Source organism: Mirounga angustirostris, unplaced genomic scaffold, assembly GCF_029215605.1.
Source record: "Mirounga angustirostris isolate CCGP_5_RB_7025 unplaced genomic scaffold, mMirAng1.0.hap1 SCAF_15, whole genome shotgun sequence".
In the NCBI taxonomy this organism is placed as follows: domain Eukaryota; kingdom Metazoa; phylum Chordata; class Mammalia; order Carnivora; family Phocidae; genus Mirounga; species Mirounga angustirostris.
In genome coordinates, this window is record NW_026991723.1 from 87,049,665 (window position 1) to 87,073,938 (window position 24,274).

The 24,274-nt window shown below is 53.2% G+C and overlaps 3 protein-coding genes across 4 annotated transcripts in view; 2 read left to right on the forward strand and 1 right to left on the reverse strand.

The window, feature by feature from the left end:
* The first annotated feature begins 74 nt into the window (after window positions 1–74).
* PHYHD1 (phytanoyl-CoA dioxygenase domain containing 1) overlaps window positions 75–24,274 on the forward strand; it is a 29,750-nt gene continuing 5,550 nt past the window's right edge. The window contains exons 1-12 of one of the 2 annotated variants that reach the window (XM_045883291.3): window positions 75–2,716; window positions 2,968–3,027; window positions 6,525–6,683; window positions 10,597–10,678; window positions 10,818–10,865; window positions 12,279–12,334; window positions 12,423–12,485; window positions 13,141–13,162; window positions 14,176–14,304; window positions 14,405–14,521; window positions 15,326–15,452; window positions 15,579–16,065. In XM_045883291.3, the coding sequence (XP_045739247.1) occupies window positions 2,995–3,027; window positions 6,525–6,683; window positions 10,597–10,678; window positions 10,818–10,865; window positions 12,279–12,334; window positions 12,423–12,485; window positions 13,141–13,162; window positions 14,176–14,304; window positions 14,405–14,521; window positions 15,326–15,452; window positions 15,579–15,624 (882 nt within the window). In that variant the 5' untranslated portion in view covers window positions 75–2,716; window positions 2,968–2,994 and the 3' untranslated portion in view covers window positions 15,625–16,065. Of the gene's footprint in view, window positions 2,717–2,806; window positions 3,028–6,524; window positions 6,684–10,596; window positions 10,679–10,817; window positions 10,866–12,278; window positions 12,335–12,422; window positions 12,486–13,140; window positions 13,163–14,175; window positions 14,305–14,404; window positions 14,522–15,325; window positions 15,453–15,578; window positions 16,066–24,274 lie in introns of those variants that run through there. The other variant, XM_064580007.1, reaches the window with a different exon arrangement.
* DOLK (dolichol kinase) lies at window positions 18,772–20,541 on the reverse strand. The gene has a single exon (XM_045883292.2). It carries the CDS (start codon window positions 20,539–20,541, stop codon window positions 18,925–18,927), a length of 1,617 nt encoding a protein of 538 aa, XP_045739248.1. The 3' UTR covers window positions 18,772–18,924.
* The window catches only part of NUP188 (nucleoporin 188), a 48,175-nt gene continuing 44,823 nt past the window's right edge, over window positions 20,923–24,274 (forward strand). Inside the window, exon 1 of the mRNA XM_045883293.3 lies at window positions 20,923–20,987. Coding sequence (XP_045739249.2) covers window positions 20,956–20,987 — 32 coding nt within the window. The 5' untranslated portion in view covers window positions 20,923–20,955. The remainder of the gene's footprint in view (window positions 20,988–24,274) is intronic.

The window sequence follows — 24,274 nt, forward strand, 5'->3', positions numbered from 1 at the left end:
GGTTTGTTGAATGGCCACTGATGGGCTTCTAGAAGGTGGGTAACTGCCCCTCTCCCTGCCCTTTGGAGGCCGCTACTGGGCGTGGGCTGGACAGAACGCCTGCTGCATGTCAGGCGTGGCATGGGCCGGGGGTCCTGCCGCTGGCCTGGTCACCTGTGGTTTGAGCCTTCATGAGCTTTGATGGGTCGGGGGGCCGGGGTGGGGAGGGGGACACTGGAATGGGAGCCAGTAGTCTCCATTCTTGTCCCAGCTCTATTATTCCCTGCATGAAGCTGGGCTGACCCCTTCCCCCCTACGGCCTCCATATCCCCATCTGTGCAATGGGCGTTTCCACTCTATGCTCTCATAGGTCCCTCGTAATTCCCAGCAGCCATTCCCCCGGGCTCTGCAGAGGTGGGGCTGAGAGTCACTGTGGGGGAGCCGGCTCCTAGCCCCTTTGGGAGCCTGCTGAAGGTGCTGGGTCCATTGCAGAGGCTCAGGGCGATGGGCAGAGCTGCCTTCAAATCGTAGCCCTGCCATTTATCTGATGTGGAAGCAGTTTCCTTGTTTGTAACATCAGGCTGGTATCGGCAACCTTGCAGGACTGTTCTGAGGCTTACTTGAAGTTGCCTTTTAGTTGGCAAATAGTTGGCTCTTAATGCCCAATAACTGATATCCTCCTCCTGGACCAGTGAGGTTTGCGCTGGGCTGCCATGCGGACCCAGGGGCAGGGGGCTTTTGGTGAAGAAGAAAGGCCATTGTGTCTGACCTCCGCCTTAGTGATTAGGCCTTAGCCGCTGCTTGGGCATCTCCTCTGGAACAGGCCAGAGTCTGTCCTTCCTCCCTCCATGGGACTGTGACCCCTCCAGGTGACCTCAGGGCTGAGCAGCTGGGCTGTGATCCCCTCTGAGACACTCCTGGGTCTCCGCAGTGGAGGTCCTCCCCTCCTGTCTGGTCTGGTACCCCCCCACCAACTCCCACTCCCCTCCCCAGTCTTGGGGCCGCCCGGTGCCACCAGCAGCAGGAGTGTTGGATCTGTAGCTGGTTAGCTTTTGGGGGGGATAAAAAACACAATGCAAACCCACCTCCCAAAGCCTGAGCAGGATGCATGAGGAAATCTCGGAGGCTTAGCCCCTCCTCCCATCTGGACCCGCCAGGGCTGTCCACTCCCAACCTCAGTGGTATAGTCTTTCCACTGATGACAAGAGCAGTTTGGAAAACGGGAAAGTTCAAAAATCAAAATACCCTCACATTTCATCCAGAACAGCCCCAGCTAACTTTTGGTGAACAGCTGATAGGCACTTGTAGTAAGTGCTAGGCCCTGTGCCAAGCTCTTTATAGGCAGTAAAGCATTCCTCTTCCTCCTTATGAGAGGTTATCCCCAAACTACAGATGGGGAAAGCAAGGCCCAGGCCTGGACTCAAACCCAGTCTGCCTCACTAAGCCTCCACTACAAGCCTTTGGTGGGGGTTCCCAGGGGAGCTGCTAGCCCAGCATGATGGGACCCTCGCTGTGCCCCTGACACATGGTAGGTGTCCCTGTATTTGTTGGGCAGTTTCATCAGATGGGGCCAGGACTGCTGGGAACGGGCCTTGCCTCAAGTGAGCTTAGTCTCACTGTATTTCCTGCATCGTTTGTCTTCTGCCTGCTCTTCTCCCCCAACTGAGCTCCTCAGAACCTCTTCTCCATTCTCAGGAGCCTGGCCACCCCCCTCCCTGGCCCTCGGGAATCGTCACCGAGCAGTCACTCCCAGGGCAGTGGGCCCAGAAAACACGACTTGACTTGGGGCCAAGGCTCCCGAAGGCTGAGCTCATGTCCCCATGCTCACTCCCAAGACATTCTGTCCCTTCGCCATTCAGAAAAATGTCATTCTGGGGAAGGCCAGGGGCCAGTCCTCAGGAGCTACAGCCAAAATGGCCCCATCAGCTGCTGAGCAGGGCCGGTGGCTTCTGTCCTTGCTGGTGGTGTCCACTGTGCCAGCTGTATTTGAGACACCCAACATCTTGGGCCTGGGGGGTGGGTGGGGAACAGGAACCAGGGTTTCTCCCTCCCTCATTCTGGAGACGCAAGCCCCCATCTATATCCTCTTCCTCTTTCTTTCTTCCTTTTTCTTTTTCTTTTTAGATTTATTTATTTAAGTAATCTCTGCACCCAATGTGGGGATTGAACTCAGGACCCAGAAATCAAGAGTCATATATATGCTCTTCCACCTGAGCCAACTAGGTGCCCCTAGCCGCTTCGCCTCTAAGATATCCCTTTACCTGCTGTCTTCCTCTGAGCTGTAGGCTGACCCTTCCATCTTTCCCTAATCCTCCCAAGGCTGACAGAGTTTCAGGGGATCAGAGCTGGGAGAGGCCCAGACAATTCTCTGAGGGACCTTTTCCACCTTTGGAACACAAAGCCACTTGGCCCAGTCTGACCCGTCTGATATGTATCCCCCCACCCCCACCCCACATTGATGCTGGTGGCCTGGGGACTTTCTAATCCACGCGTGAAGTCCAGAGAGGGGCTGACATTCATCAGAGGTCACAGTGAGTCAGGGTGCCTGGACTGGGACTCCGGGATCCTCCTGCCTACCCAGCTTCTTTCAACTGACACTCCTGGAATACAATTTCTAGGCACCTGGTTAGCAGCCAGAAGGGAGTGGTTTCTGCAAAGCAACTGGGAGGGAGTCATTAAAAATCATGAGGGAGATTGGAAAGGGCTAATCCTGGATTAACTGGGGGATGGACCCAGGGTATTGAGCTGGGTCAGAGGCAAGGGCTCCATCCAGGCACAGAAGTGATGGGGGGGGGGGGTAATTCAGGCTGGTGTGTGTGCTTGGGGGAGGGGGGGGCTGGGGGCTGGGATTGGGTTTCGTCAGGGTAGGCAAGGGTTAAGTCCTCCTGGGCCTCCCAGGCTCCAGCTACTCTGCACCCCCACCGTACTAGGAACTTCCGAACTTGAACTTCATACTCTAATTTGTATTTTCTCCTCTCTGGCCTCCAGCAGCGCAGCACCCAGAGTCTCATCCTCATGGCCTGCCCGAGCCCCTCCCAGCTCCAGAAGGTAGGGTCATGTGGGGTGGGGGTCCGAGAGGGACGTAAGAGTTGGGGGTGCCTCCGCGCCTCTAGTAGACCCTGGGAAACTCAACCTGACCCCCTGCCATTTTTCAGAAGAGGAAACTGAAACCCAGAGTGGTCAGTGTCCAATCACTACCCCTAACTTCTGCACACACAGCTGGGGGCCGTCAGGGCCACAGGTCCGGGGTGAGGTGGGAATGTGTGATGGAAACCAGAATAAAGAGTAAAGATCAGGTGCGCCTGGGTGGCTCAGTCGGTTGAGCGTCTGCCTTTGGCTCCGCTCATGATTTCCGGGTCCTGGAATTGAGCACCGCACCGGGCTCCCTGCTCAGCAGGGAGTCCGCTTCTCCCTCTGCCTCTGCCTGCCCGCCCTGCTCCGGATCCGGCGCACTCGCGCTCTCTCGCAAATAAATAAATAAAATCTAAAACAAAAAAAAAAAGTAAAGATGGGCCAGTCCAGGCCCAGCAGTGGGCCCTGAGAGCAAAGAGGGCAAGAGGGGGGGAACGCGGGCGGGGGTGGGATGGGGTGGGGGGAGGAGCCAGGGCCCGGGATGGGGCGGGGTCAACGAGGGGCGGATCGCCCCGCCCCCGCCCCGAGCCCGGCGAGGGCGGCCGGGTCCCACCAGCGGTCAAACGCGAAAGGCTAACGCTCGGGAATTAAGAGTGACACAGACTTAAAAAACGCGACCCTTGTTTGTTCCTGATGACAAGAAGAAAATGCTGGGGCACCTGGGTGGCTCAGATGGTTAAGCGTCTGCCTTCGGCTCAGGTCATGATGTCGGGGTCCTGGGATCCAGCCCCACATCGGGCTCCTGGCTCAGCGGGGAGCCTGCTTCTCCCTCTCCCTCTCCCTCTCTCCCTGCTCATGCTTTCTCTCTCTCTCTCTGTATCTCTGTGTCTCAAATGAATAAATAAATAAATAAATAAATAAATAAATAAATAAATAAATAAATAAATCTTAAAAAAAAAAAAAGAAAATACAGAAAAATCTCAAAGAAGAAAATGAAAAAGTACCCATAATTTGCCACCCTGAGACTTAGTATTTTGGTAGCCAGCCCTAGAATCTTTAAAAGTCCATCACCATAGCTACTTCTTATGAGTGTTTGCCCAGCGTTTTTTTTTTTTTTTTTTAAAGATTTTATTTATTTGAGAGAGAGAATGAGATAGAGAGCATGAGGGGGGGAGGGTCAGAAGGAGAAGCAGACCCCCCGCTGAGCAGGGAGCCCGATGCGGGACTCGATCCCGGGACTCCAGGATCATGACCTGAGCCGAAGGCAGTCGCTCAACCAACTGAGCCACCCAGGCGCCCTGCCCAGTGTTTTATAAAGGAGGAAGTACTGTTTCTCCGACTTGATGGTCTGAGGGCCAAAAAGGGAAGGGGGCCGCCCAAGATCTTGCACTGGCTAAAATATTAATCTGTGTTCAGCTTTTTTTTTTTTTTTTCCCCATCTCACAGTGTATCAGGCACATATGTCCATGTCAGTAAATATTTTTCTAGCACATGATTTTTATCAGCTGTGTTGTGCTCCAGATAGATCAAACATACTTTGTTGAATGACTCTCCTTGTGCTGAGCATCTAGGTTGTTTCCCATTTATTGCTCTCATTCAACCAGCCTCAGTGAATATCCCCATTAGTACATCTTTGCTCCCTTATTTGCTGAGCCCCCAAGTTTTTACCTCAACAAGTTCTTGCCTCAGCGTGTCTGCTGGGTCGGGGGTACACACAGTTTGCTGTGGGTGACCTAGTTCCCAAGGAGGAAATGTTCAGCTTGATACTGATGTGAGGATTAAGTTTTTTTTTTAAAGAAAGATTTTATTTATTTATTAGAGAGAGCGAGAATGAGCATAAGCAGGGACAGAGGCAGAGGGGAGAGGGAGAAGCAGATTCCCCGCTGAGCAGGGAGCCCGACGTGGGGCTCCATCCCAGGAGCCCTCAATCATGACTTGAGCCACCCAGGCGCCCCGAGGATTAAGTATCTGTCACACAGAGCTGTCTAGAGACCAAAGGGACCACGGTGGGTGAGCATGAATGTCCCAACTTCCCACGTGTGGAAGCCAGAACTGGGCATCCATGGGGGAGTGAGGGAGGGAGTGGGGGGGAGTCAGTAATTGGGAATCAGATACTTCACAGTGGGTTCAAGAGGTGACTTCCAATGCTAAGATTTTATAATGGTCTGCAAGCAAACATGTAGATGTTCTCTCTCTCCTCATGCCTCTCAATAGCCACAGAGTAAGAGGTCTGGAGGCAAATCAGAATAAGCTCACTGTTTTAACCTGTCCGGCTCTGCACTGCATTCAGGACAAAGCCCACCTCCTTGCCTGGCCTGCCCACCCCCCACCCTCCTGCCTCCCTTCTACCCCCACCCTCACTTTGCTCCATCTGGCCCCAATTCCTTGTGTCCCTCCCATGCTTAGGGACTTCACACATCCTGCTCCCTTGGTCTAGAATTTTCATCCTTGTCTCCAACTCTCATTATCCTCCTGGTCCCCTTTATTTTTTTAAAAGATTTTATTTAGGGGCACCTGGGTGGCTCAGTTGTTAAGCATCTGCCTTCAGCTCAAGTCATGATTCCAGGGTACTGGGATCGAGCCCTGCATCGGGTTCCCTGCTCTGCGGGAGGCCTCTTTCTCCCTCTCCCACTCCCCCTGCTTGTGTTCCCTCTCTCACTGTGTCTCGCTCTGTCAAATAAATAAATAAAATCTTAAAAAAAAAAAGATTTTATTTATTCGCGCACGCGAGAGAGAGAGAGAGAGCACGAGCAGGGGGAGAGGCAGAGGGAGAGGGACAAGCAGACTCCCCGCTGAACAGGGAACCTGATATGGCACTGGATCCCAGGACCTGGAGATCATGACCTGAGCCAAAGGCAGCCACTTAACCAACTGAGCCACCCAGATGCCCCTGCTGGTCCCCTTTAAATGCCCCTTTAAATGCCAAATGTCAGAGCTGCTGCCCTGAGACTCCTCTGTCCCCCCATCTGGTTTACATTAGACACCTCTGCCTTTAGCTCTTGAATCTGCCCTCCCCCTCCTTGCATGCAGCGGTTTGTGACAGCACATCTCTCTGCACGATGGTTTGTTTGATGTCAGCCTCCGTTGCTAGACTGTAAGCTCCAGGACGGCAGGCTTCCTCATTACTGTAGCTCCAGCCCCTAAAACCATGCTGATACACGGTAGATGCTCAGTGAGTTGTAGTTGAATAAATGAATGAGGTTGTATTCCCATGTGACCCAAGCCCACTGGAGGGGAAGAATGGGGGGGGGACCTCCCCTTCCTCCTCCCTTCATTCAAGCAACCAATATTGGCTGCTCCTCACTGGGTTCCAGACACCGTGGCTGGGGTGGGGTTGCGTGTGGGGGAGACAGAGCAATGAACAGGACACTTGGTCCTGCCCTCACACAGCTTTGGGTTTCAGGGAGGGGTCAGGTCAGTCCTCATAAACAGCGTGTGAAAGAGGGAAGCCTGAGTTTTCTTCTTGCCTTCAGTTTCAGGAGGATGGATTCCTGGTGCTGGAAGGATTTTTATCTGCAGATGAATGTGCCGCCATGCAACAGAGGATTGGCGAGCTAGTGGCTGCCATGGATGTCCCTGCCCACTGCCGCATAGAATTTTCCACCCGGGAAGATGAGCAGCTGGGAACCAAAGTAAGTGCCTGGGGCAGGTGAGAATGGGATCTGATCTTTGATGGGGGGCTCAGTCCCCAGCCAGAGCAGCAGCCTGGAAGGGAGGGCACCGAGGCCCATGGGCTTGTTCTGGTAACAAATCAGGCCCTGAGCCCTCCCTGTGCCAGGCTAAGTGCCTTATCTGCATATTTCCTTCGCTCCTCACTATGGATTTTTTTTTTTTTTTAAGATTTTATTTATTTATTTGAAGAGAGAGAGAGCGAGCGAGAGCAGGAACACAAGCAGGGGGAGTGGGAGAGGGAGAAGCAGGCTTCTTGCCGAGCAGGGAGCCCGATGCGGAGCTCGATCCCAGGCCCCTGGGATCATGACCTGAGCCGAAGGCAGACGCTTAATGACTGAGCCACCCAGGCATCCCCTCACTATGGATTTATAAGGTTGGTGTTATTACCCCCATTTGACAGCTGGGGAAAATGAGGCCTGGCTCACTTGCCCCACACCCTGTGGTTAGTAATTGGTAGAATGGGGATTTGAACCCAGATCGGCTGTTCATGGCTCTGCTGTACTTCCTTAGTGGTTCTCCTGCCCCAAGGGCCTCTTTTGTGGCCAGCAATCCAGAATGAGCCAAGTGATTCTGATGGACCCCGCCCTGTGTCAGCCTTATCTGCCAGTGAGACTAGAAACACAGCTTCTCCACCCCCACCCCTCATGACTTAATAGGACTCAATACAGTTTGACATGGGGTAAGTTGAGACTCGGGGTTCTCCCACACAGTTCACTTAACCCTTCAGGAGCCTGTCTGTGGGGGCGCCTGAGTGGCTCAGTTGATGAAGCGTCTTGCCTTCAGCTCAGGTCATTGTCCCAGGCATCGGGCTCTCTGCTCAGCGGGGAGTCTGCTTCTTCCTCTCCCTCTGTGAGCCCTCTCGCTTTTGCTCTCTCTTAAATAAATAAATACAATCAGAAAGAAAGAAGAAAGAAAGAAAAAGGAAGGAAGGAAGGAAAGAAGGAAAGAAGGAAAGAAGGAAGGAAGGAAAGAAAGAAAGAAAGAAAAGAAAGAAAGAAAGAGAGAGAGAGAGAGAGAGAGAAAAGAAAAACGGAAAAAGGAGCCTGTTTGTGGCGTGGCCCCTGAGCCAAAGCTGTGGTCCCTGCCTGCTAATACAGCTCCTTCATGCTGTGGAGCTCCTGCCATCTGGTGGTCATAAAGGGAATTACAATGGCCAGAAGACGGAACCAGGAGAGCGCGGCTGGGGCACTTCAGTAGGACTAAGGGTTACAGAATAATATCCTCCAAATAGTGGGTTTCATTTGCCCTCACTCCCGCCTTCTAGGTGGGGACAGCAGAGAAGGGGATCCAGTGCCTAGATACAGGTCACTCAAGGCCCCAAAGAGTGAGGGGGGCCAATCTAGTGCCCTCCAAGCTGCCTTCTGAGAATGTTCCAGAGACCAGTGAAGGGTTGGGTGGAGAATGGGAGAATAAAGTGTCTGTATCTTGGTTTATAATGCTTGCAAAGAGCTCAGCACAGTGCCTGGTACTCGGTAAACCCTCAATATTCACCACTGATATTAAGACTTTGAAATGGGCATTAAAAGGAAAAAGATCAGGGGCACCTGGGTGGCTCAGTTAAGCCTAACCCTCGAGGTCCTGATCTCAGGGTCCTGATCTCAGAGTCCTGGGATCGGGCCCTGTGTCAGCCTCCCTGCTCAGGGGGGAGTCTGCTTGTCCCTCTCTCTCTGCTCCTCCCCCCACCCATGTGCGCACATGCATGAGCGTGTGCTCTCTCTCTTTCAAATAATTAAATAAAATCTTAAAAAAATAAAAGGAAAAAGATCATCCCCTTCCAGCTTACTTTGAGTTATTTTCTGACTCTGTAAGTTGTATAGAACTGATAATAACAGGGGAGCCTGGCTGGCTCAGTCAGTAGAGCATGTGACACTCGATGTTGGGGTCGTGAGTTCGAGCCCCATGTTGGGTGTAGAGATCACTTAAAAATTTAAAAAAATTAAAAAAAAAACCTGATAATAATGTCCACAGAAGTGGGTATGAAGTGGGTCCAGCAGAATGCAATTATCGTTTGTAGATCGATCCGTGTCCCATCCATCTGCAAATTCATTTCAGCATTCTTGGAATTCTTTGAACATTTTACTGGTTCCCTTGTGAATTAAGGAGTCAAGTAGAATCTTTGACATGTTTAGCTTCATTATCTTTAATTATTATTATTTTCTAAGTAGGCTCCACGCCCAGCATGGAGCCCAGCGTGGGGCCTGAACTCACAACCCTGAGATCAAGACCTGAGCTGAGATCAAAAGTCGGACACTTAACGACTGAGCCATCCAGGCGCCCCAGCTTCATTATCTTTAATATTATTATTATCAGTTATGCTTCCCTGATTTTTTTCCCTCACCCTGATCCTGATACAGAACAGCTATGAATGTTGGAAAACAAATGTATAGTTTTCAGTGGGAAGTGTGGTGAAAGGGCCCAGCAGGTCACCACAGATCCCGAGGCACACGTGAGAGCAGGTGTGCACGCGTGAGGGAGCCAGGGGGCAGTGCTACCTGGAGAACTTGGGGGGTCAGCACCCTCAGCTCCATTCGTGTGACCACACAGGAAGGTAGGGAGATTGTGCTACATGATGGTAGCCAAGGGCAGCTAAAATCACAGGGAAAACACTGGGCATCTTCCTGAAGCGTCACTTTCATATGACGCTAAGAAATGTAAACCATGGGGGCGCCTGGGTGGTGCAGTCAGTTAAGCCTTCGACTCTTGGTTTTGGCTCAGGTTGTGATCTCAGGGTTGTGAGATTGAGCCCCACGTCGGGCTCTGTGCCCAGCAGGATGCCTGCTTGAGATTCTCTCTCCCTCTCCCTCTGCCTTTCCTCCCCCAGCGTGCGCCTCTCTCTCTCTAAAATAAATAAATCTTGGGCGCCTGGGTGGCTCAGTTGGTTAAGCGACTGCCTTCGGCTCAGGTCATGATCCTGGAGTCCCGGGATCGAGTCCCGCATCGGGCTCCCTGCTCGGCGGGGGGTCTGCTTCTCCCTCTGACCCTCCTCCTTCTCGTGCTCTCTGTCTCTCATTCTCTCTCTCTCAAATAAATAAATAAAATCTTTAAAAAAAAATAAATAAATCTTTTAAAAAAAGAAACACAAAACATGATATTAAAATTAACAAGGAAAGGTTATTGAGAAAACAGAAAAGGATGAGTAATAGGTTATATTCATCAAGCATTTAGCCGTGCCCTGGCTGTTTTTTGTTTAGCAACAGCAGTAATGATGATGATAAAAGCAGATATTCATGCGGCACTTTCCACATTCCAAGGACTGTTCTGGTGCTTTATGTATATACCAATTCAAAATCTCTACAATGCCCTATGAGATACCTTTAATCACATCTCTACTTAATGAGGCAACTAAGCCCAGAGAGGTTTAGTACTGTGGTTGTGGTCACACAGCAACCGCCTGGCAGAGCTGGGATTTGAACCCGAGTATTCTAGCTCTATGGGCTGTGCTCTCAACTACTAAAGGTTCAGCCTCTGCCCGAAGCCTCCACCAATCCAGAGGAGGTCCGTTCTTTTATTATTTCCCTTTACAGATGAGGAAACAGGCGTCGAGCAGTAAAACAAGTGACCAAGGCTACCTGGGAACCATGCCTGTTTGATTACGGTGCCTAGGTTCAGAATCACACCGTACCGAGCCTAAGAATCATGTGACTTATTAAGAGGTTCCCAAGAAGTTTTATGCTTGTGGCTTCCTATTGCACTTCCAGGCACTTGGGGTTCCTGTTCACTGAGGTCTGTGCCTCAGTGGATGAGTTTGAGAAGGGCCAGGGGGGTCTGTAGCCCTGCGGGGTTGGGAAGCATGAGCATCCCCTTCCCTCTTGGCCGGGCCCGGCTCTGACCCTGTGATGCTCTCTCAGTCCCTCTGACATCCCCTCTCCACAGGGCCAGGGCGACAAAGACTATTTCTTGAGCAGTGGCGACAAGATTCGATTCTTCTTCGAGAAAGGTGTTTTTGACAAGAAAGGTTCGGAGCTGGGGCCCCCGGGGTGTGGGAAGGGCTGGACTGGGGTGTCTCCCCGCACAGCTGGGGGGCCCCCAAGGCCAGTTGCTCAGGGGAAGGTGGACTCCAGCTCATTTGCCTTTACCTGTTCCTTGTGCTACAGGAAATTTCCTGGTCCCTCCGGAGAAGTCCGTCAATAAAATTGGCCACGGTAAGCAGGTGCCTGGGGGAAAGGAAACAGGGAAACTGAGGCCTGAAGAGCCTTGGGGCCTAACCCAAGGACCACCGTAAGTTAGTGGCCCAGCAAAAGGCATTTCTGGCTTCAGTTCCCCTTCTGGGCCTGCTCCTCTGGCCTTACGATGCTAATCCTAGACACTGGCACCACAGGGCTGGGAAGAGGGGCCACCTTAGCCCCCATGCAGATGGACGTGTGCAGACCCTCTGCTGCCCGACCTGGTAATGATCCAGGCCTCAGGCATGGGGGTGCCTCCTGGTTCCCACTGCTTCCTGGAGCCTCCTTCAGGAGCACTTAACATGTTAGCATCGCCCATATTCTGAGACCCCAACATGAAGCTAGGGTGCCATCTTTTTTTCTGCAGGATCATACGTTATAATTTATTTTGCAGACCGCTTATTTTTTTTTTAAGATTTTATTTATTTATTTAGAGAGAGAAAGAGAGAGTGTGTGAGCAGGGGGAGGGGGAGAGGGAGAGAGAGAATCTCAAGCGGAATCCCCACTGATCGCAGAGTCCGATGCAGGGGCTCGATCCCATGACCCTGAGATCATGACCTGAGTCAAAATCAAGAGTCGGACGGACGCTCAACTGACTGAGCCACCCAGGTGCCCCCACTCATTTTTAAACTTGAAGTTATATCATGGTAGCTTTCTGAAAAGAATTGTGGTAAAATACATATAAAATTTGCCATCATAACCATTTTGAAATACACAATTCAGTGGCAATAAGTATATCCAACCCTCACTTTTTAAAAAAAAGATTTTATTTATTTATTTGAGAGACAGAGCACGAGCGGAGAGGGGAAGGGGCAGAGAGAGAGGAAGAACCAGACTCCCCCTGGGCAGGGAGCCTGACGCAGGACTCGATCCCAGGACCCCGGGATCATGACGTGAACCCAAGGCAGACGCTTAACCGACTGAGCCACCCAGGTGCCCGCCATCCCTCACTTTTTGTAATGACAACAATAATAATAATGAGGTGATCAGGTATTCGGTGCCAGGCCCTGGCTTGAGACCGCACATGTGTTAGCCCTTCGAGTCTTGGGGCAGCCTGAGAGGCAGGGCTGGTGTTTGGTTCTGCGGTACAGAGGAGAAACAGGCTTAGAGGAGAGAAATGGTCACCTGAATCAGCACAGAGCAAGTGGCAGGACCGAGATTACTACCAAGTTAGGGGCCCCTTTGAGTCAGGTCTGGAGTGAGGTTTCCAGATGGCTGCAGGTCGAGAATAAGGTTGTGGGCCCATCTCTTGGTTATAAACCAGCAGAAAGCTCAATGCATACAAATAGGTGAGAAGCCATAGTAAGGCCCGTGTCTGGGCACCCAGGGCCAGGCACGGAGGGACGCGTGAGGGCGGGGGGGCTGGTTCGTCAGCCTGCCTCTGTCCTGCAGCTCTGCATGCCTATGACCCTGTCTTCAGGAGTGTCACATACTCCCCCAAGGTGCAGGTGAGCAGGGGTGTGGATGAGGGTCGGGGGGGGGGGGCCCAGATGTGAGTGAGGGCAGACTGGAAGTTTGACCTCTGTCCCCTTTCAGGCTTTGGCCAAAAGTCTGGGCTTCCAGATGCCCGTGGTCGTGCAGAGCATGTACATCTTCAAGGTGAGCTCCCCTGTCCTCCCCAGGCCTCAGTTTATCCTCTGTAATATGGGCAGAGTCCTCATACCATGGGGACTCACCTTGAAGTGATACGATGGGGCCAAAAGCTGCTTCCCTGAGGAATTACTAAGTTGCAAGGAGAACATGCAAAATCCGTCTCCTCTGGATAAGGCGCCTGGCATTTAGTTGGTGCTCAGTTAAAATTTTGTGGCAGGAGGGAAGGAGACCCCTAGGACTCCCTTCTTCCTTCTTTTGCCATTGCAATGCTCTGCTCCCAGCTTCAAGGCCCAGCTCAGTGCCACCTCCTCCAAGAAGCCTTCCAGTTTTCCCCTGGGAAGAGAGGGACCATCTCTGATTGTGGGGCTGAGAGGCTTAGCCTCAGGCCTGGGCCCAAGTCACTCTTGCTGCCCCTCGCTTCTGCCTTTGCTCTCGGTAGGCATGCGTGTGCCCAGACCTGGAGCACCCTGTGGGCAGGGCGCTTTCTCTCTCTGCAGCCCTCCTGGGCCTGGCACATGGTGGGTACTCCATAGCTGGGTGCTGGCGTGGAATCCTCAGAGGATAACCTGTGGCTGGGCTAGAGCACCCCACAAGACTCAGAGCGGCCCCTGCTCCAATCCACTTTCCCCTGGCCCCACCTGGCCCTTCTTCTCTCTTGCAGCAACCTCACTTTGGTGGCGAAGGTGAGCTGAGAACACGCTGTGGGGGCCAGCAAAGGCCACGGTGGGAGATCTGGGGCATTGGTGGTTGTCAGGTCTGTGCAGGGAGGGATGGCGCTTGCTGAGGTGTCCATGGGCAAGAGGAAGAAGCTAACTTTTGTTCCCCTCTGGATGCACAGATACCCTTTCTAGCCTCCCTCGTGGGCGATTATCTACTTCTGCTTAAATACCTCCTGTGACAGGGGGCTCATCCCCTCACAGCCAGCCCTTTCCTTTCTTGCATGAGCCCAAGTCGGCCTCCTTGTGACTGCCTGCTCCTCCCCACCATTCAGCCTGAGGACAGTCTCCTGAAGGGATGAGCAGCCCCTCCCCGAGTTCAGCACCCCCACCTCCTTCAGTCGGTCCTCCTCCAAATTCTTTGGGGCACCCACTATTAGGACACCTTCCTCTGGACACTGTCTGGACTGTTCAAGTCCCTCTTCAAGTTTGGGGCTTGGAAAACACCCAGTTCCCCGGGAAGGAAGGAAGTGAGACTGGCATCTGCAGTCTGAAGTCCTTTGTTCAGTGGTCCTCCATCCTGGCTGGGCCCCAGCATCGGGTGGAGGGGGTTAAGATGTGGATGGGGGCCAGTCGCACGCCCTCACCTTTTGTACTCAACTGCCCAGTCTTACGCCGCCCGGTGGACCCTCTGGTGGCTGTTTGGGAAAGGATGGTGGCTTTAGTTGCCTGGCTAGAATCAAACCACATCAGCCACTTTTTAGCACGCATAGCGTTGAGCCCGGGACTAAGCACTTTTCACACACCGTGTCGTGGGGTCCTCCAGCAACCCTATGAGGTAGGTGACTGCCGAGGCCACTTCATGGTTTAGGAAATGGAAGTTTTGAGAGGTGAAATCTCGTGCCCTGAGTCTCCAGGCCAGGAAGTGGTGGGTTTCCAACTGACCCGGGAAGGCTCTGAGAGCACCAGGGAGTGGGGAACAAGGCCAAGGTGAGGTGGGCCAGGTTCCTCATGCCCGGGGTTGGGGTGGCCTGCTGCAGTCGCCCCTCACCAGGACTCCACCTTCCTGCACACGGAGCCCTTGGGCCGGCTTCTGGGCATATGGATAGCACTGGAGGATGCCACTCTGGAGAATGGCTGCCTCTGGTTCATCCCAGGCTCCCATACTGGTAAGGACACCTGTCTCACCCTGCCCACTCGTATCCCTCCCCCCCACTGGCAGAGAGGCCTGGATAAAAGAGAGGCTAAAGGCTCCACCTTGGCCTGCAGGTGGGGTGTCCAGAAGGCTGGTCCGGACCCCTGCTGGCTCGAAGCCTGATGTCAGCTTCCTTGGGTCAGAGCCTGTCCGGGATGCCAGCCTCTTTGTGCCCACCCCAGTGCGGAGAGGTAGGTGGGATGCAGAGGACAGGGAGGCAGGCTCCGAGGCCGTGCCTGTGGGTCTGTGCTTGCTCCGACCACCCAGCTCCCCTGAGGGCCGTGAAATCACAGAATGGGAGGTGGGACTGGAAGGGCACTGGGAAGTCTGAGGGCCGCACCATTAACCGGAAGGCCTCCTGGATCAGGCTAGAATTCAGACTCTGCTGTCTCTTTGGGCAAATGACTGAACCTCTCTGAGCCTCAGTCTTTCCAAACGTAAAGTGGGGAGGTCAGTGAGATAGAGGATGCATACAAGATGGGGCACACAGCAGATGCTGAACGAATGCTGGCCATTCCTTTTAGAACAGGGCAACCTGATGTCCAGCCTGGCTTTTTTTTTTTTTTTTTTAAGATTTTATTTATTTGAGAGAGAGAGAGCATGAGCGGGGGAAGGAGGCAGGGACAGAGAGAGAGGGAGAAGGAACGTGGGGCTCAATCCCAGGACCCTGGGATCATGACCCGAGCTGAAGATAGACGCTTAACCACTGAGCCACCCAGGCACCACCCGGCCCAGCTTTTGATAGCGAGGTCCCAGCTGCTTGGCACAGTACAGACACTTTGGCCTGGTTCTGCAAACACCACAGAAGGGGATGCCCTTGCCAAGGCTTGCCAAGGGCACAGGTCACAGCAGAGGGGACTTGGTCCCAGGGGAACCTCTGGCCAATAGCATAGCCTCTGACCCTGGGGGATGAACAGGCCACAGAACCACTCAAGGGAGGAGGGGCTTTGTCCCTCCCTGCCAAGCGTTTTCCTGATCTGGTGCGTTCCTGCCAGGGGACCTCGTCCTAATCCATGGAGAAGTGGTACACAAGAGTGAGCAGAACCTCTCCAACCGCTCACGCCATGCCTACACTTTCCATCTCATGGAGAGCTTGGGCACCGTCTGGAGCCCGGAGAACTGGTAGGTGGCAGGGTGTGTGTGTGTGTGTGTGCGTGCGTGCGCACCTTGGACAAGCTCCTGAAGAGGTCCTGGAGGCAGGGAGCAGTGACAGTCGTGCCTCAAAGTCATCTCTCTCTCTCTCCGCAGGCTCCAGCCAACAGCTGAGCTGCCCTTTCCCCCACTGTACACCTGAACGCCCTCTCTGGGCCGGGCCTGGCCCCTCTGGGTGAAGCCGTGGGCCGCACACACCAGCGCCTTGCCTGGCTGCCCAGCTGCAAAGGGGAAGTTGAATCTCTTCCCCCTGCACTTTCTCCCTGCCGGGGTCTGTGCCCTTCAGCCCTGCAGACAGGCAGGTGGGAGGTGGCAGATGGGCAGCAGGAGCCCCGGATGGATGGCCTTCCGGAGACCTCTACCTCTCTGCCTCTCCCCTGCCCCACCTCAACCTCCCCCTGAAGGCAGCCTCTCACCGTGAAAGCATTCTGGCCACTTCTCTGCTGGCTTCCCACTGTTCTCTCAGATGCAATTCGGATTATTATGGTGCAAGACATGCAATAAAAGCGACTTCTGAATGCAGCTTCTCGACCCTTCTTTCCCAAACTGCCTTGCTTTCAAGATGGTGTCCCAGCCCTGCCAGGTGAGGTCTGCACGATTTTTTTTTTTTTTAAGATTTTATTTATTTGACAGAGAGAGACACCGCGAGAGAGGGAACACAAGCAGGGGGAGTGGGAGAGGGAGAAGCAGGCCTCCTGCCGAGCAGGGAGCCCGATCCCAGGACCCTGGGATCATGACCTGAGCCGAAGGCAGACGCTTAACGACTGAGCCACCCAGGCGGCCCAAAGATTTTATTTATTTATTTGAGAGAGAGAGAATGAGAGAGAGAGCATGAGGGGGGGAGGGTCAGAGGGAGAAGCAGACTCCTCGCTGAGCAAGGAGCCCGATGCGGGACTCGATCCCAGGACTCCAGGATCATGACCTGAGCTGAAGGCAGTCGCTTAACCAACTGAGCCACCCAGGCGCCCCGAGGTCTGCACGATTTTAATAACACCGTGGGTGTTTGCTGTGCCAAGAGTTTTTTTTTTTTTTTTAAGATTTATTTATTTATTTATTTGACAGAGAGAGATACAGTGAGAGAGGGAACACAAGCAGGGGGAGTGGGAGAGGGAGAAGCAGGCTCCCCGTGGAGCGGGGAGCCTGATGTGGGGCTCAATCCCAGGACCCCGGGATCATGACCTGAGCCGAAGGCAGACGCTTAACAACTGAGCCACCCAGGCACCCCATGTGCCAAGAGTTTTAAGTGTTTGTCTCACTGTGTCCTCACACCTTCCAGCAAGGTGCTCTTATCATCTGGGTTTACAGACGGGAGAAGCTGACACGTGGTGTGGGAAGTTTCAGTGACCTGCTCCAGTCACAGGGCTGTTCAGTTTAGTGACTCAGCCTGTGCTTCTCACCTTTGTGCTCCCCAGTACTTCTTGCTCGGGGAGAGGAGAAGACGAGGGCTGGGAATCCAGTCCCAGATTCTGGTCCTGGCTTTGTGACCGACTTGTTTTCTGGTCTCAGGCTGGGCCCAGTTTGCCACCTGTACAATCAAGGGGCCAGAGTAGGCCTCTGTGGTCCCTCTCTGTGGGCGTGCTTGGCGGGCACCCAGACCTTCTGCAAGGGCAATGTGGTAGACAGTCAAGATCTGCACAGCCAGGATTTGGCCCAAAGTTTGCAAACTGGGGCTACAGATGTGTTTTTTTCTGGGCCTCAGTGTTTTTTGAAAAAAAAAGTTTTAAAACTGGGAGGTTTCACATAACGATGCATGTTTCTAAGCTTCCTTGAATGAGCAGGTCAGCAACTGTGGGCCTATGGCCAAGCGCAGTGATGCCTGGCTGGAACACCCTCCTTGGAGGCACCTCCGCTCCTCACTTCCCACTTCCCCTGTCCTCCACCGCAGTACCTGCCTGGCCTCAGCAGCCATAAGAATTTGTGACCTTAATTTTCAGTCCCCACTCTGTTTGTGGATAAGCCGAGGCCTGGAGGACAGAGCCCTTCCCCAAAGTCCACCCAGGGAGTCGGTGAGGCAAAGCACTTCCTTGGCATTTTGCTGCCTCTTTTAGCAAGTAGAAAGCTGCTGGAGGGAAGGGAAGGGTTTGTTAAGTCTTCTTTGAACCCCAAAGGAATACTTTCCTCTGAGGGACAGGGCTTGGTAGAGATCCCTAGCCTGAAGAGGTTGCTAGAGCTCTGCTCCTGGCTTCTGGCCTCGGTGGGCCAAAGTTTTCATGTCTTCCAGCTAGGCCTCTCCCTGCTGGGTTGGGTGAGAAGGGGAGAACCTTGTCCAGCCTCAGGCAACTCCCTATTCTATCTTCCCACTGATGGGAAAGGTTCCACTCGGCAAATGTCCACTGGGTTCCTGCTACAGTGCGGAGCTCTGCTGGCGCTGGGGGGTACGGTGGGGAATGGGGCAGCCCTGGACTCTGCCCTCGCAGAGAGCAAGGATACAGCACAGGCCCCACAGCAGAAGCATTCTGAGCTCTCAGTGAGCCCCACCAGCCCCTGGTCTCTAATTTCTTACCAAGAGAAGAAACACAGGTTTGGACATGACTGGAGTGTGAGAGGGTCTCAGGAGGGACCCCTGCTAAGGACCCTGTGCCATCCAGCTTGACCTTCCTCAGCACTGCTCAGCCAGGCAGCAGAGGCCTCGAGGCAGGAGTGCAGTTGGCTGAAACAGGAAATCGGCCCCGGCCTGATATTCTTCGTCCAGCCCTTCCATGCAAGCAACAGATGATTTCACCTCTCCCCTTTAGCCCAAAGGGGAGAAAGCACATGTGCTTGGCTCTTTTCCTCTTGGGTTCTCCTCCAAATGTAGCCAGGGGAGTAAGGTCACGCTGGTCTCCAAGCACAACCCATAAAACCTCTTGGCTTGCCTGGCTTTCTGCTGACACGAGGGCTGGCCTTGGCTAATAATGGCACTTACCCTTACTATTTGTTCATTACGCATGGGCTGTGGGCTGGACCCTTCACACACCTCACCTCCCTGGATCCTCACCTGTGAGGTGCAGGCTCTTACTATTCCCATCTTGCAGACAGAACTGAGGTCCAGAGTGGTTAAGCAACTTGCACAGTTAAATAGTGCTGCCAAGGACTCTGACCAGGTTAGTTTGACTCCAGAACCTGAGGTGGTGACCATTACACTCTACTGCCTCCAGGGTCCAATCGGGATCCACCCCCAGGGATCAAAAGATGAAGCGGGGGTGGGGGTGGGGGAGCGGCGGGTGTCCTAAACCACACTCAAGTTCTTTGTGTTACTGTGTTCTCCTTAAGCCTTTTTTTTCATTTTAAATATCAGCAAAACTAAAACCAGGAGTGCTTTGATTTTTATTTTGAATCTGAATCAACTGAAAAATCAAATCTGCTTCTCACCCCTTGGCTCTTCATGCCCAAGTGGCTGGCGGCTGTGGGGACCATTCATCCTCCCCATGTCCCTCTTTCCTCCAACACTGCTGCACAGCAGCTAGGCCATCAGCAATATCAGGAGGTAGAGAGGCAACAGGAGATTGTCTATCTGCGTAGTGTATGCTTCTAGGAGGGACACGATGCTGATAGAGCCCAAAATCCAAGCATAACTGTAGTTTAGGTCCACTCCACTGTCAAAGATTAAGATCAGAGCTACAGAAATGATCTGGGCAAATATAGAGGTCATGGTCCCCTCAAAAGTCTTTTTGGTTCCAGGCCAGTGGATTTCCCCCATGGTGCTGCCAAAGATGGAGGCCACTGTGTCGCCCACACCCACAGCCAGGACCCCCGCATAGGGGACTAGGGCCCTTGCTCCCCCCAAGCTGCCCTTCTGTGTGCAGGGTCTGGGGACCAGCCAGATGGGAAGAGACATGCCCAGGAGCAGGTAGATGTGTGTCAGGATGAGTGGTCCACTGTCTCGTTCATCTAGGAAAAGGGACAGGAGGCTCCTCAGAGTGTGGCCGAGGGGCTTGATGCGGAAATAGCGCACGTACTCCAGAAAGATGAAGACTGCCAGACATATGGTGGCAGCTACATAGAGTAGTGTCCGGTCAAAGATGATACCTGGGATGTAGGTGGCCACCACAATGAAGTGGAAATACTTCCGGGCAATGGTGGGGGCCTGGTGCTTCTTGGATTCAGAAGATGACCGCTTGGCATTCTGGTACAGCACCACCAGGCAGGCTAAGGTGGCCAGCAGAGACCAGTAGACTAGGAGGTAGATGCGGGTCTCCGTCTGGAAGAGGAACTGAAGAAGCCAGAGCAGGGGGTTCTTGTGGATGAGCCGGTGCAGCCAGGGCAGGACCACACCAAGGCCCAGCACACAGGTCATGAGGTGGAAGAAGATGGAGGAAGCCCAGGTACCTGAGTCCATGAAGACAAAGAGGGTGCTGAAGAAGATGCCCATAAGCACCATCCCGACCACCACCACAAGCAGGAAGAAATCCACTGGGTCTCCCTGGCTTTCCACCACAGTCAGAGAGCGCTTGATGAGCTGGTTAAGCATGAAGCTGATGCCACCCAATACAAGCAGTGCCTCTCCAGGGGTAAAGCAGCGGGGCAGCAGGTACAGCAGGATCATGTTGAGGTAGACGAAGATCAGCAGGACCTCCAGGACCTCGATCACCTCGCCCACACTCAGTGAGTGCTTCATGATATAAATGATGACACTTCCAGCCAAGCCTGAGATGACACAAGTGTTGGTGGGCACTGGGCGAGTGATGCCCAGCGCCAATACTGAAGAGAAGAGGGCCACTGCCATGCCAGTGGCTGCCACCACAATTCCAAAGCGCTCGAAGTATGGGTTCCCCACTGCCTGGCAGCGCTCCTTCATGACCAGTCCGAGCAAAGGCATGACCACCGATGCGGGCAGCAGGCCACTGTTCGCGGACATGCGGAACTGGAAGACAGCGCTTCCCTGCTGTAGCAGCCGGTCCCACTTGTACTGGACGTAGAAGGCCTGCACCGCGAGAGCCACGGCGCACCACGAGTATCGGTCCCACACGGCTGCGTGGATGCTCAGCACCACTGCGAACACTACTGCTGCCTCCGCCAGCACCGACCCGCTCAGCGGAGCCCCGTTCCCCGAGGCCGGGGGAGCGTGCTCTCGGGTCATGTCTCTAGACCTGGGGCTCCGGGGAAACCGGGGTGACTAGCTACGCCTTGGCCTCCGGGTCCCTCAAGCCCCGCCAAGACGACAGCGGCAGTTTCACACAGCCAGCACCTTCTCTTTCCGTTCTCCAGCTGCGAGGAGGGAAGCTCCACTGTAGGCAAACCACCTTCTGAGGCTTGGGAACGGGCGCCCAGCTATCCTCCACCGCCTCGCACCCAGGACGGAAACGTTGCCACTCGGCCGCTCGCTTCACAGCCCCGGCTGCTCTCGCCGCGGGTTCCTCACCTCTCCGGGCGTCTCCATCTTGGCCCCGCCCGCCGTCACGTGACGAAAAAGCACCATCCACAGCCCGTCCGGAGGCGAACTGTCACGTGGGCACGGCGTCTGGGGGCGGGGCTGGGGCGCGCGCGCGCGAAGATGGCGGCGGCCACCGGCGGGCCGTGTGTGAGGTGCGGAGCGGGCCGAGTCGGCGGGGGTGGCTGTGAGGCGCGGGGTCGAAGGCGAGCGGAAGCCGGGCAGGACTTGCGGGCGAGATGTGGCGGCGGTAGCGGGGCGAAGCCTAGCTAGGTGGACGGGTGCCGAGACGGGAGGCGGTTACGTCCAAACGGTCCCCGCGCGCGGGGATCTCAGGCGATTTCTCCAAGACGGGGCCGGTGCCTCCTCACCCCTTCCCTCAGCGCCGGCCTCCCACCTCCTCACCTAGTCTTTTTCCCTTCCTCCCTCCCCACGGGCGCGTTCCTCGGCGCCCCCCCAGCCCCCGCGCTTCCTCGTCGGGCGTGACGCTCCCTCGAGGCGCGACGGGGCGCTTCGCGGTCGCCCGGGGGAGCCCCCACCTCGGTCCCCGCTGCAGCCCGGGTGCCCTGCCCCGCGACGTTCCCAGGTTCCTGCATGTGCCCGTTAGGAGGTCTGTTCCGTGTGTCGCCGAGCCACCTCCCTGCAGTTGCTGCCCTCTTTCTCCGCGCAGCCTTTCATTCATCCAGCTATTCATTTTCTCATGCATTGGTTCCGTCAGCCGACGTGCCCGAATCCTTTAGGCGATCCCAGGCCCCGTACTGGACTTTGGGGACGAGAAGATGGAATGTTAAAAAGAAAGAGACAGTTCTTACTTTATGTAAAGAGCGCTTACTAGCGCCAGACGCTGGCGAAGCGCTTCCTGTGCATTAGCTCATTGAATTCTCACAAGCCCGTGAGGCACCTTCTCTTTTACAGATGACTCACAAATCCAACTCAGAACTAGCTAGGTTGGTAAAGTGAGGATTCAAACCGAAGTCTGCCCGACTCCGAAGCTTTAACCAGATGACCGCATCTCCGTCTTCCGCCTTCCTGCTTGAAGTGTCTTCCGTTGTCCCTGCCATCCTCCGTCCTAAAACTCAACATGCCTGTCACTTACTGTGCCAGCACTGTTTTCGCCACGTTTTTGTGTGATGCGCTGCTGTATCCTCAGCACCCAGAGGAGCATATAATAGGCGCTCAGTAAATATTTATTACAAACGTTGCCCATCTTCTCTGTTACCACTCACTTCACCTCTGGGCTCTAGTGAGGTTTTCTTCTTTGGAATTTCCACTGGACTGCTTCTGAACTTTGCCGGGAGGAGTTTACTTTTTCCTCCTTAGCTGTTTCATCTGGCATCATTGTGGTCGGGGTGCCTGCCTTTTCTTATGTTTATTTCATAGTCATTGTGGCGGTTGGGTAGGTTTAGCTCCTGCAGGGTAAGGCACGCTCTTCAATGAACAAGAACAAGGGAAGGGAAGGGGCTGGTTTGCTTGAAATATGCTTTGACATCCCTGGGAACCTACCGAACTCACACCTGAAGATGGAAGAAATGACGCTAGGATTTCTAGGCACCGCTTTGCTCAGAGCATGTATTAGAGTGATCTTTCTTTTTGTACTGGAAAGCACGTTTTAACAGGATTATACTGAGCAGCAGCCTTCCGTTTGAAGTGCCTGGAGGTCTGGACTAAGAGAAAACTTAAAATTTATTCCTGGTGTCTGCTGGCTTGCAGGTGACCTCAGACAGTCCACTTTACCCTTGGAACCTGTTTCTCCAAATGAGTCCTTTTCACAGTAGTATTGAGGTGGTTCTGAAGCATGTAGGAGAGTCCTTGTTTATGTTGATAGGAGCTGGCACTAGTCAAAAATAGAATAATACACTTAATTAAATCACTCAGGGTTTTGGGAATGTCCCACAGGGTTTGGCAGGCAGTTTGAATATTGGCATTTTTAGGTATCACTTGTGTTCTTCAGTTAATGTGTTCGTAGAAATTTGAGTGGTGTACGTGAGCTAAAAAAAAACAAAAACAAAACCAACAACAGCAGTTCCAAAAGCTTGTTGTTAAGCTTACATCTCAGTTCACACGAGACGCTTGTACCTAATCTGTGGAGTCAGGGCATCCATGGACAGTGGCCGCTTTTATTTATTATCTCCCTGTGGATTATAACTGTGTTTCTCAAAAGAACTATTTCAGAGTAGGTTGGCTGTGTCTCAGCTTTCTACCAAAAGGACTCCATCATAGAGGCTCTTCTTCCTAACCTCCTAGTAGCTTTCCCCCAAAGGTTTCCAACCACATGGATCTCTCTAGGGAAGATAATTTCTAGTTTCCGTTGGGTCCAGCTCTTTTAGGAATGGAGTTCCATGTTGTCTGCTAGAACATTGGGCTGAGAGTCAATAAATTTTTAAAACTTTACCTTTGAGGCAAGGTATTTAGTTTCTGTGCTTTGGTTTCTCCTCCAAATACTTAGTTCAGACTTAATTTATTGTGCAAATAAATGAGACATACTGTAGTACATATTTTGTTTCTTGAAAATATATATAAAAGATGTTTCCCTGAGGCTTTGGGTTGGGCATCACAGTTCCGGCCATGGTTGTTATGTCTTGAGAATCACCTGCTAAACCTTCAGGTTCCGATTTGAGGTGAAGTCTTCCATCAGTCCCTGGATCAGTTCCCAGTGATCTCTCTCCTCTCTATTTTCTGTCTAATGTGGTTATATTCCTTTGTAGTGTCTAATGCTTAGGATCATGCTTTTTATTACTTTCTGTTTTCTCGCTGATTATGTAATGTGTGCTTAACGTCCTTGGTCATTCCCAACACTAAATGAGTATCAGGAGGGTCTTAGATTTGTTCGTATCCCGTTTATTCCTAGACCAGAAAATGTGTAGGAATCGAAGAACCAGTGACACTTGTTTTTGAAAGGATTTCCTTCCTGATAAATTACCATCCCCACCCCCCCTTTTTTAAAGATTTTATTTATTTGACAGAGAGAGAGAGAGCATAAGTAGGCAGAGTGGCAGGCAGAGGGAGAGGGAGAAGCAGGCTCTCTCCTGAGCAGGGAGCTGGACGTGGGGCTCGGTCCCAGGACCCCAGGATCATGACCTGAACTGAAGGCAGCCGCTTAACCAACTGAGCCACCCAGGCCGCTCTTTCTCCTTTTTAAAAAATATTTGTTTATTTATTTATTTTGGGGAGAGGAGTTGGGGGTAGTAGGGGAGGGAGGGAGAGAATCTCAAGCAGACTCCCTGCTGAGCATGGAGCCTGATGTAGGGCTCGATCCCATGACCCTGAGATCATGACCTGAGCTGAAATCCAGAGTTGGACGCTCAACCGACTGAGCCACCCAGGTGCCCCCTACTGTTTTCTCCTTTATTCTGCCTTCTCTTAGCACTTCTGCACATAATACTGGTTTTCTAATTTTTCTGTACCACTTGGATTGCAGGCATTGCAGGTCTAAAAGGGACTC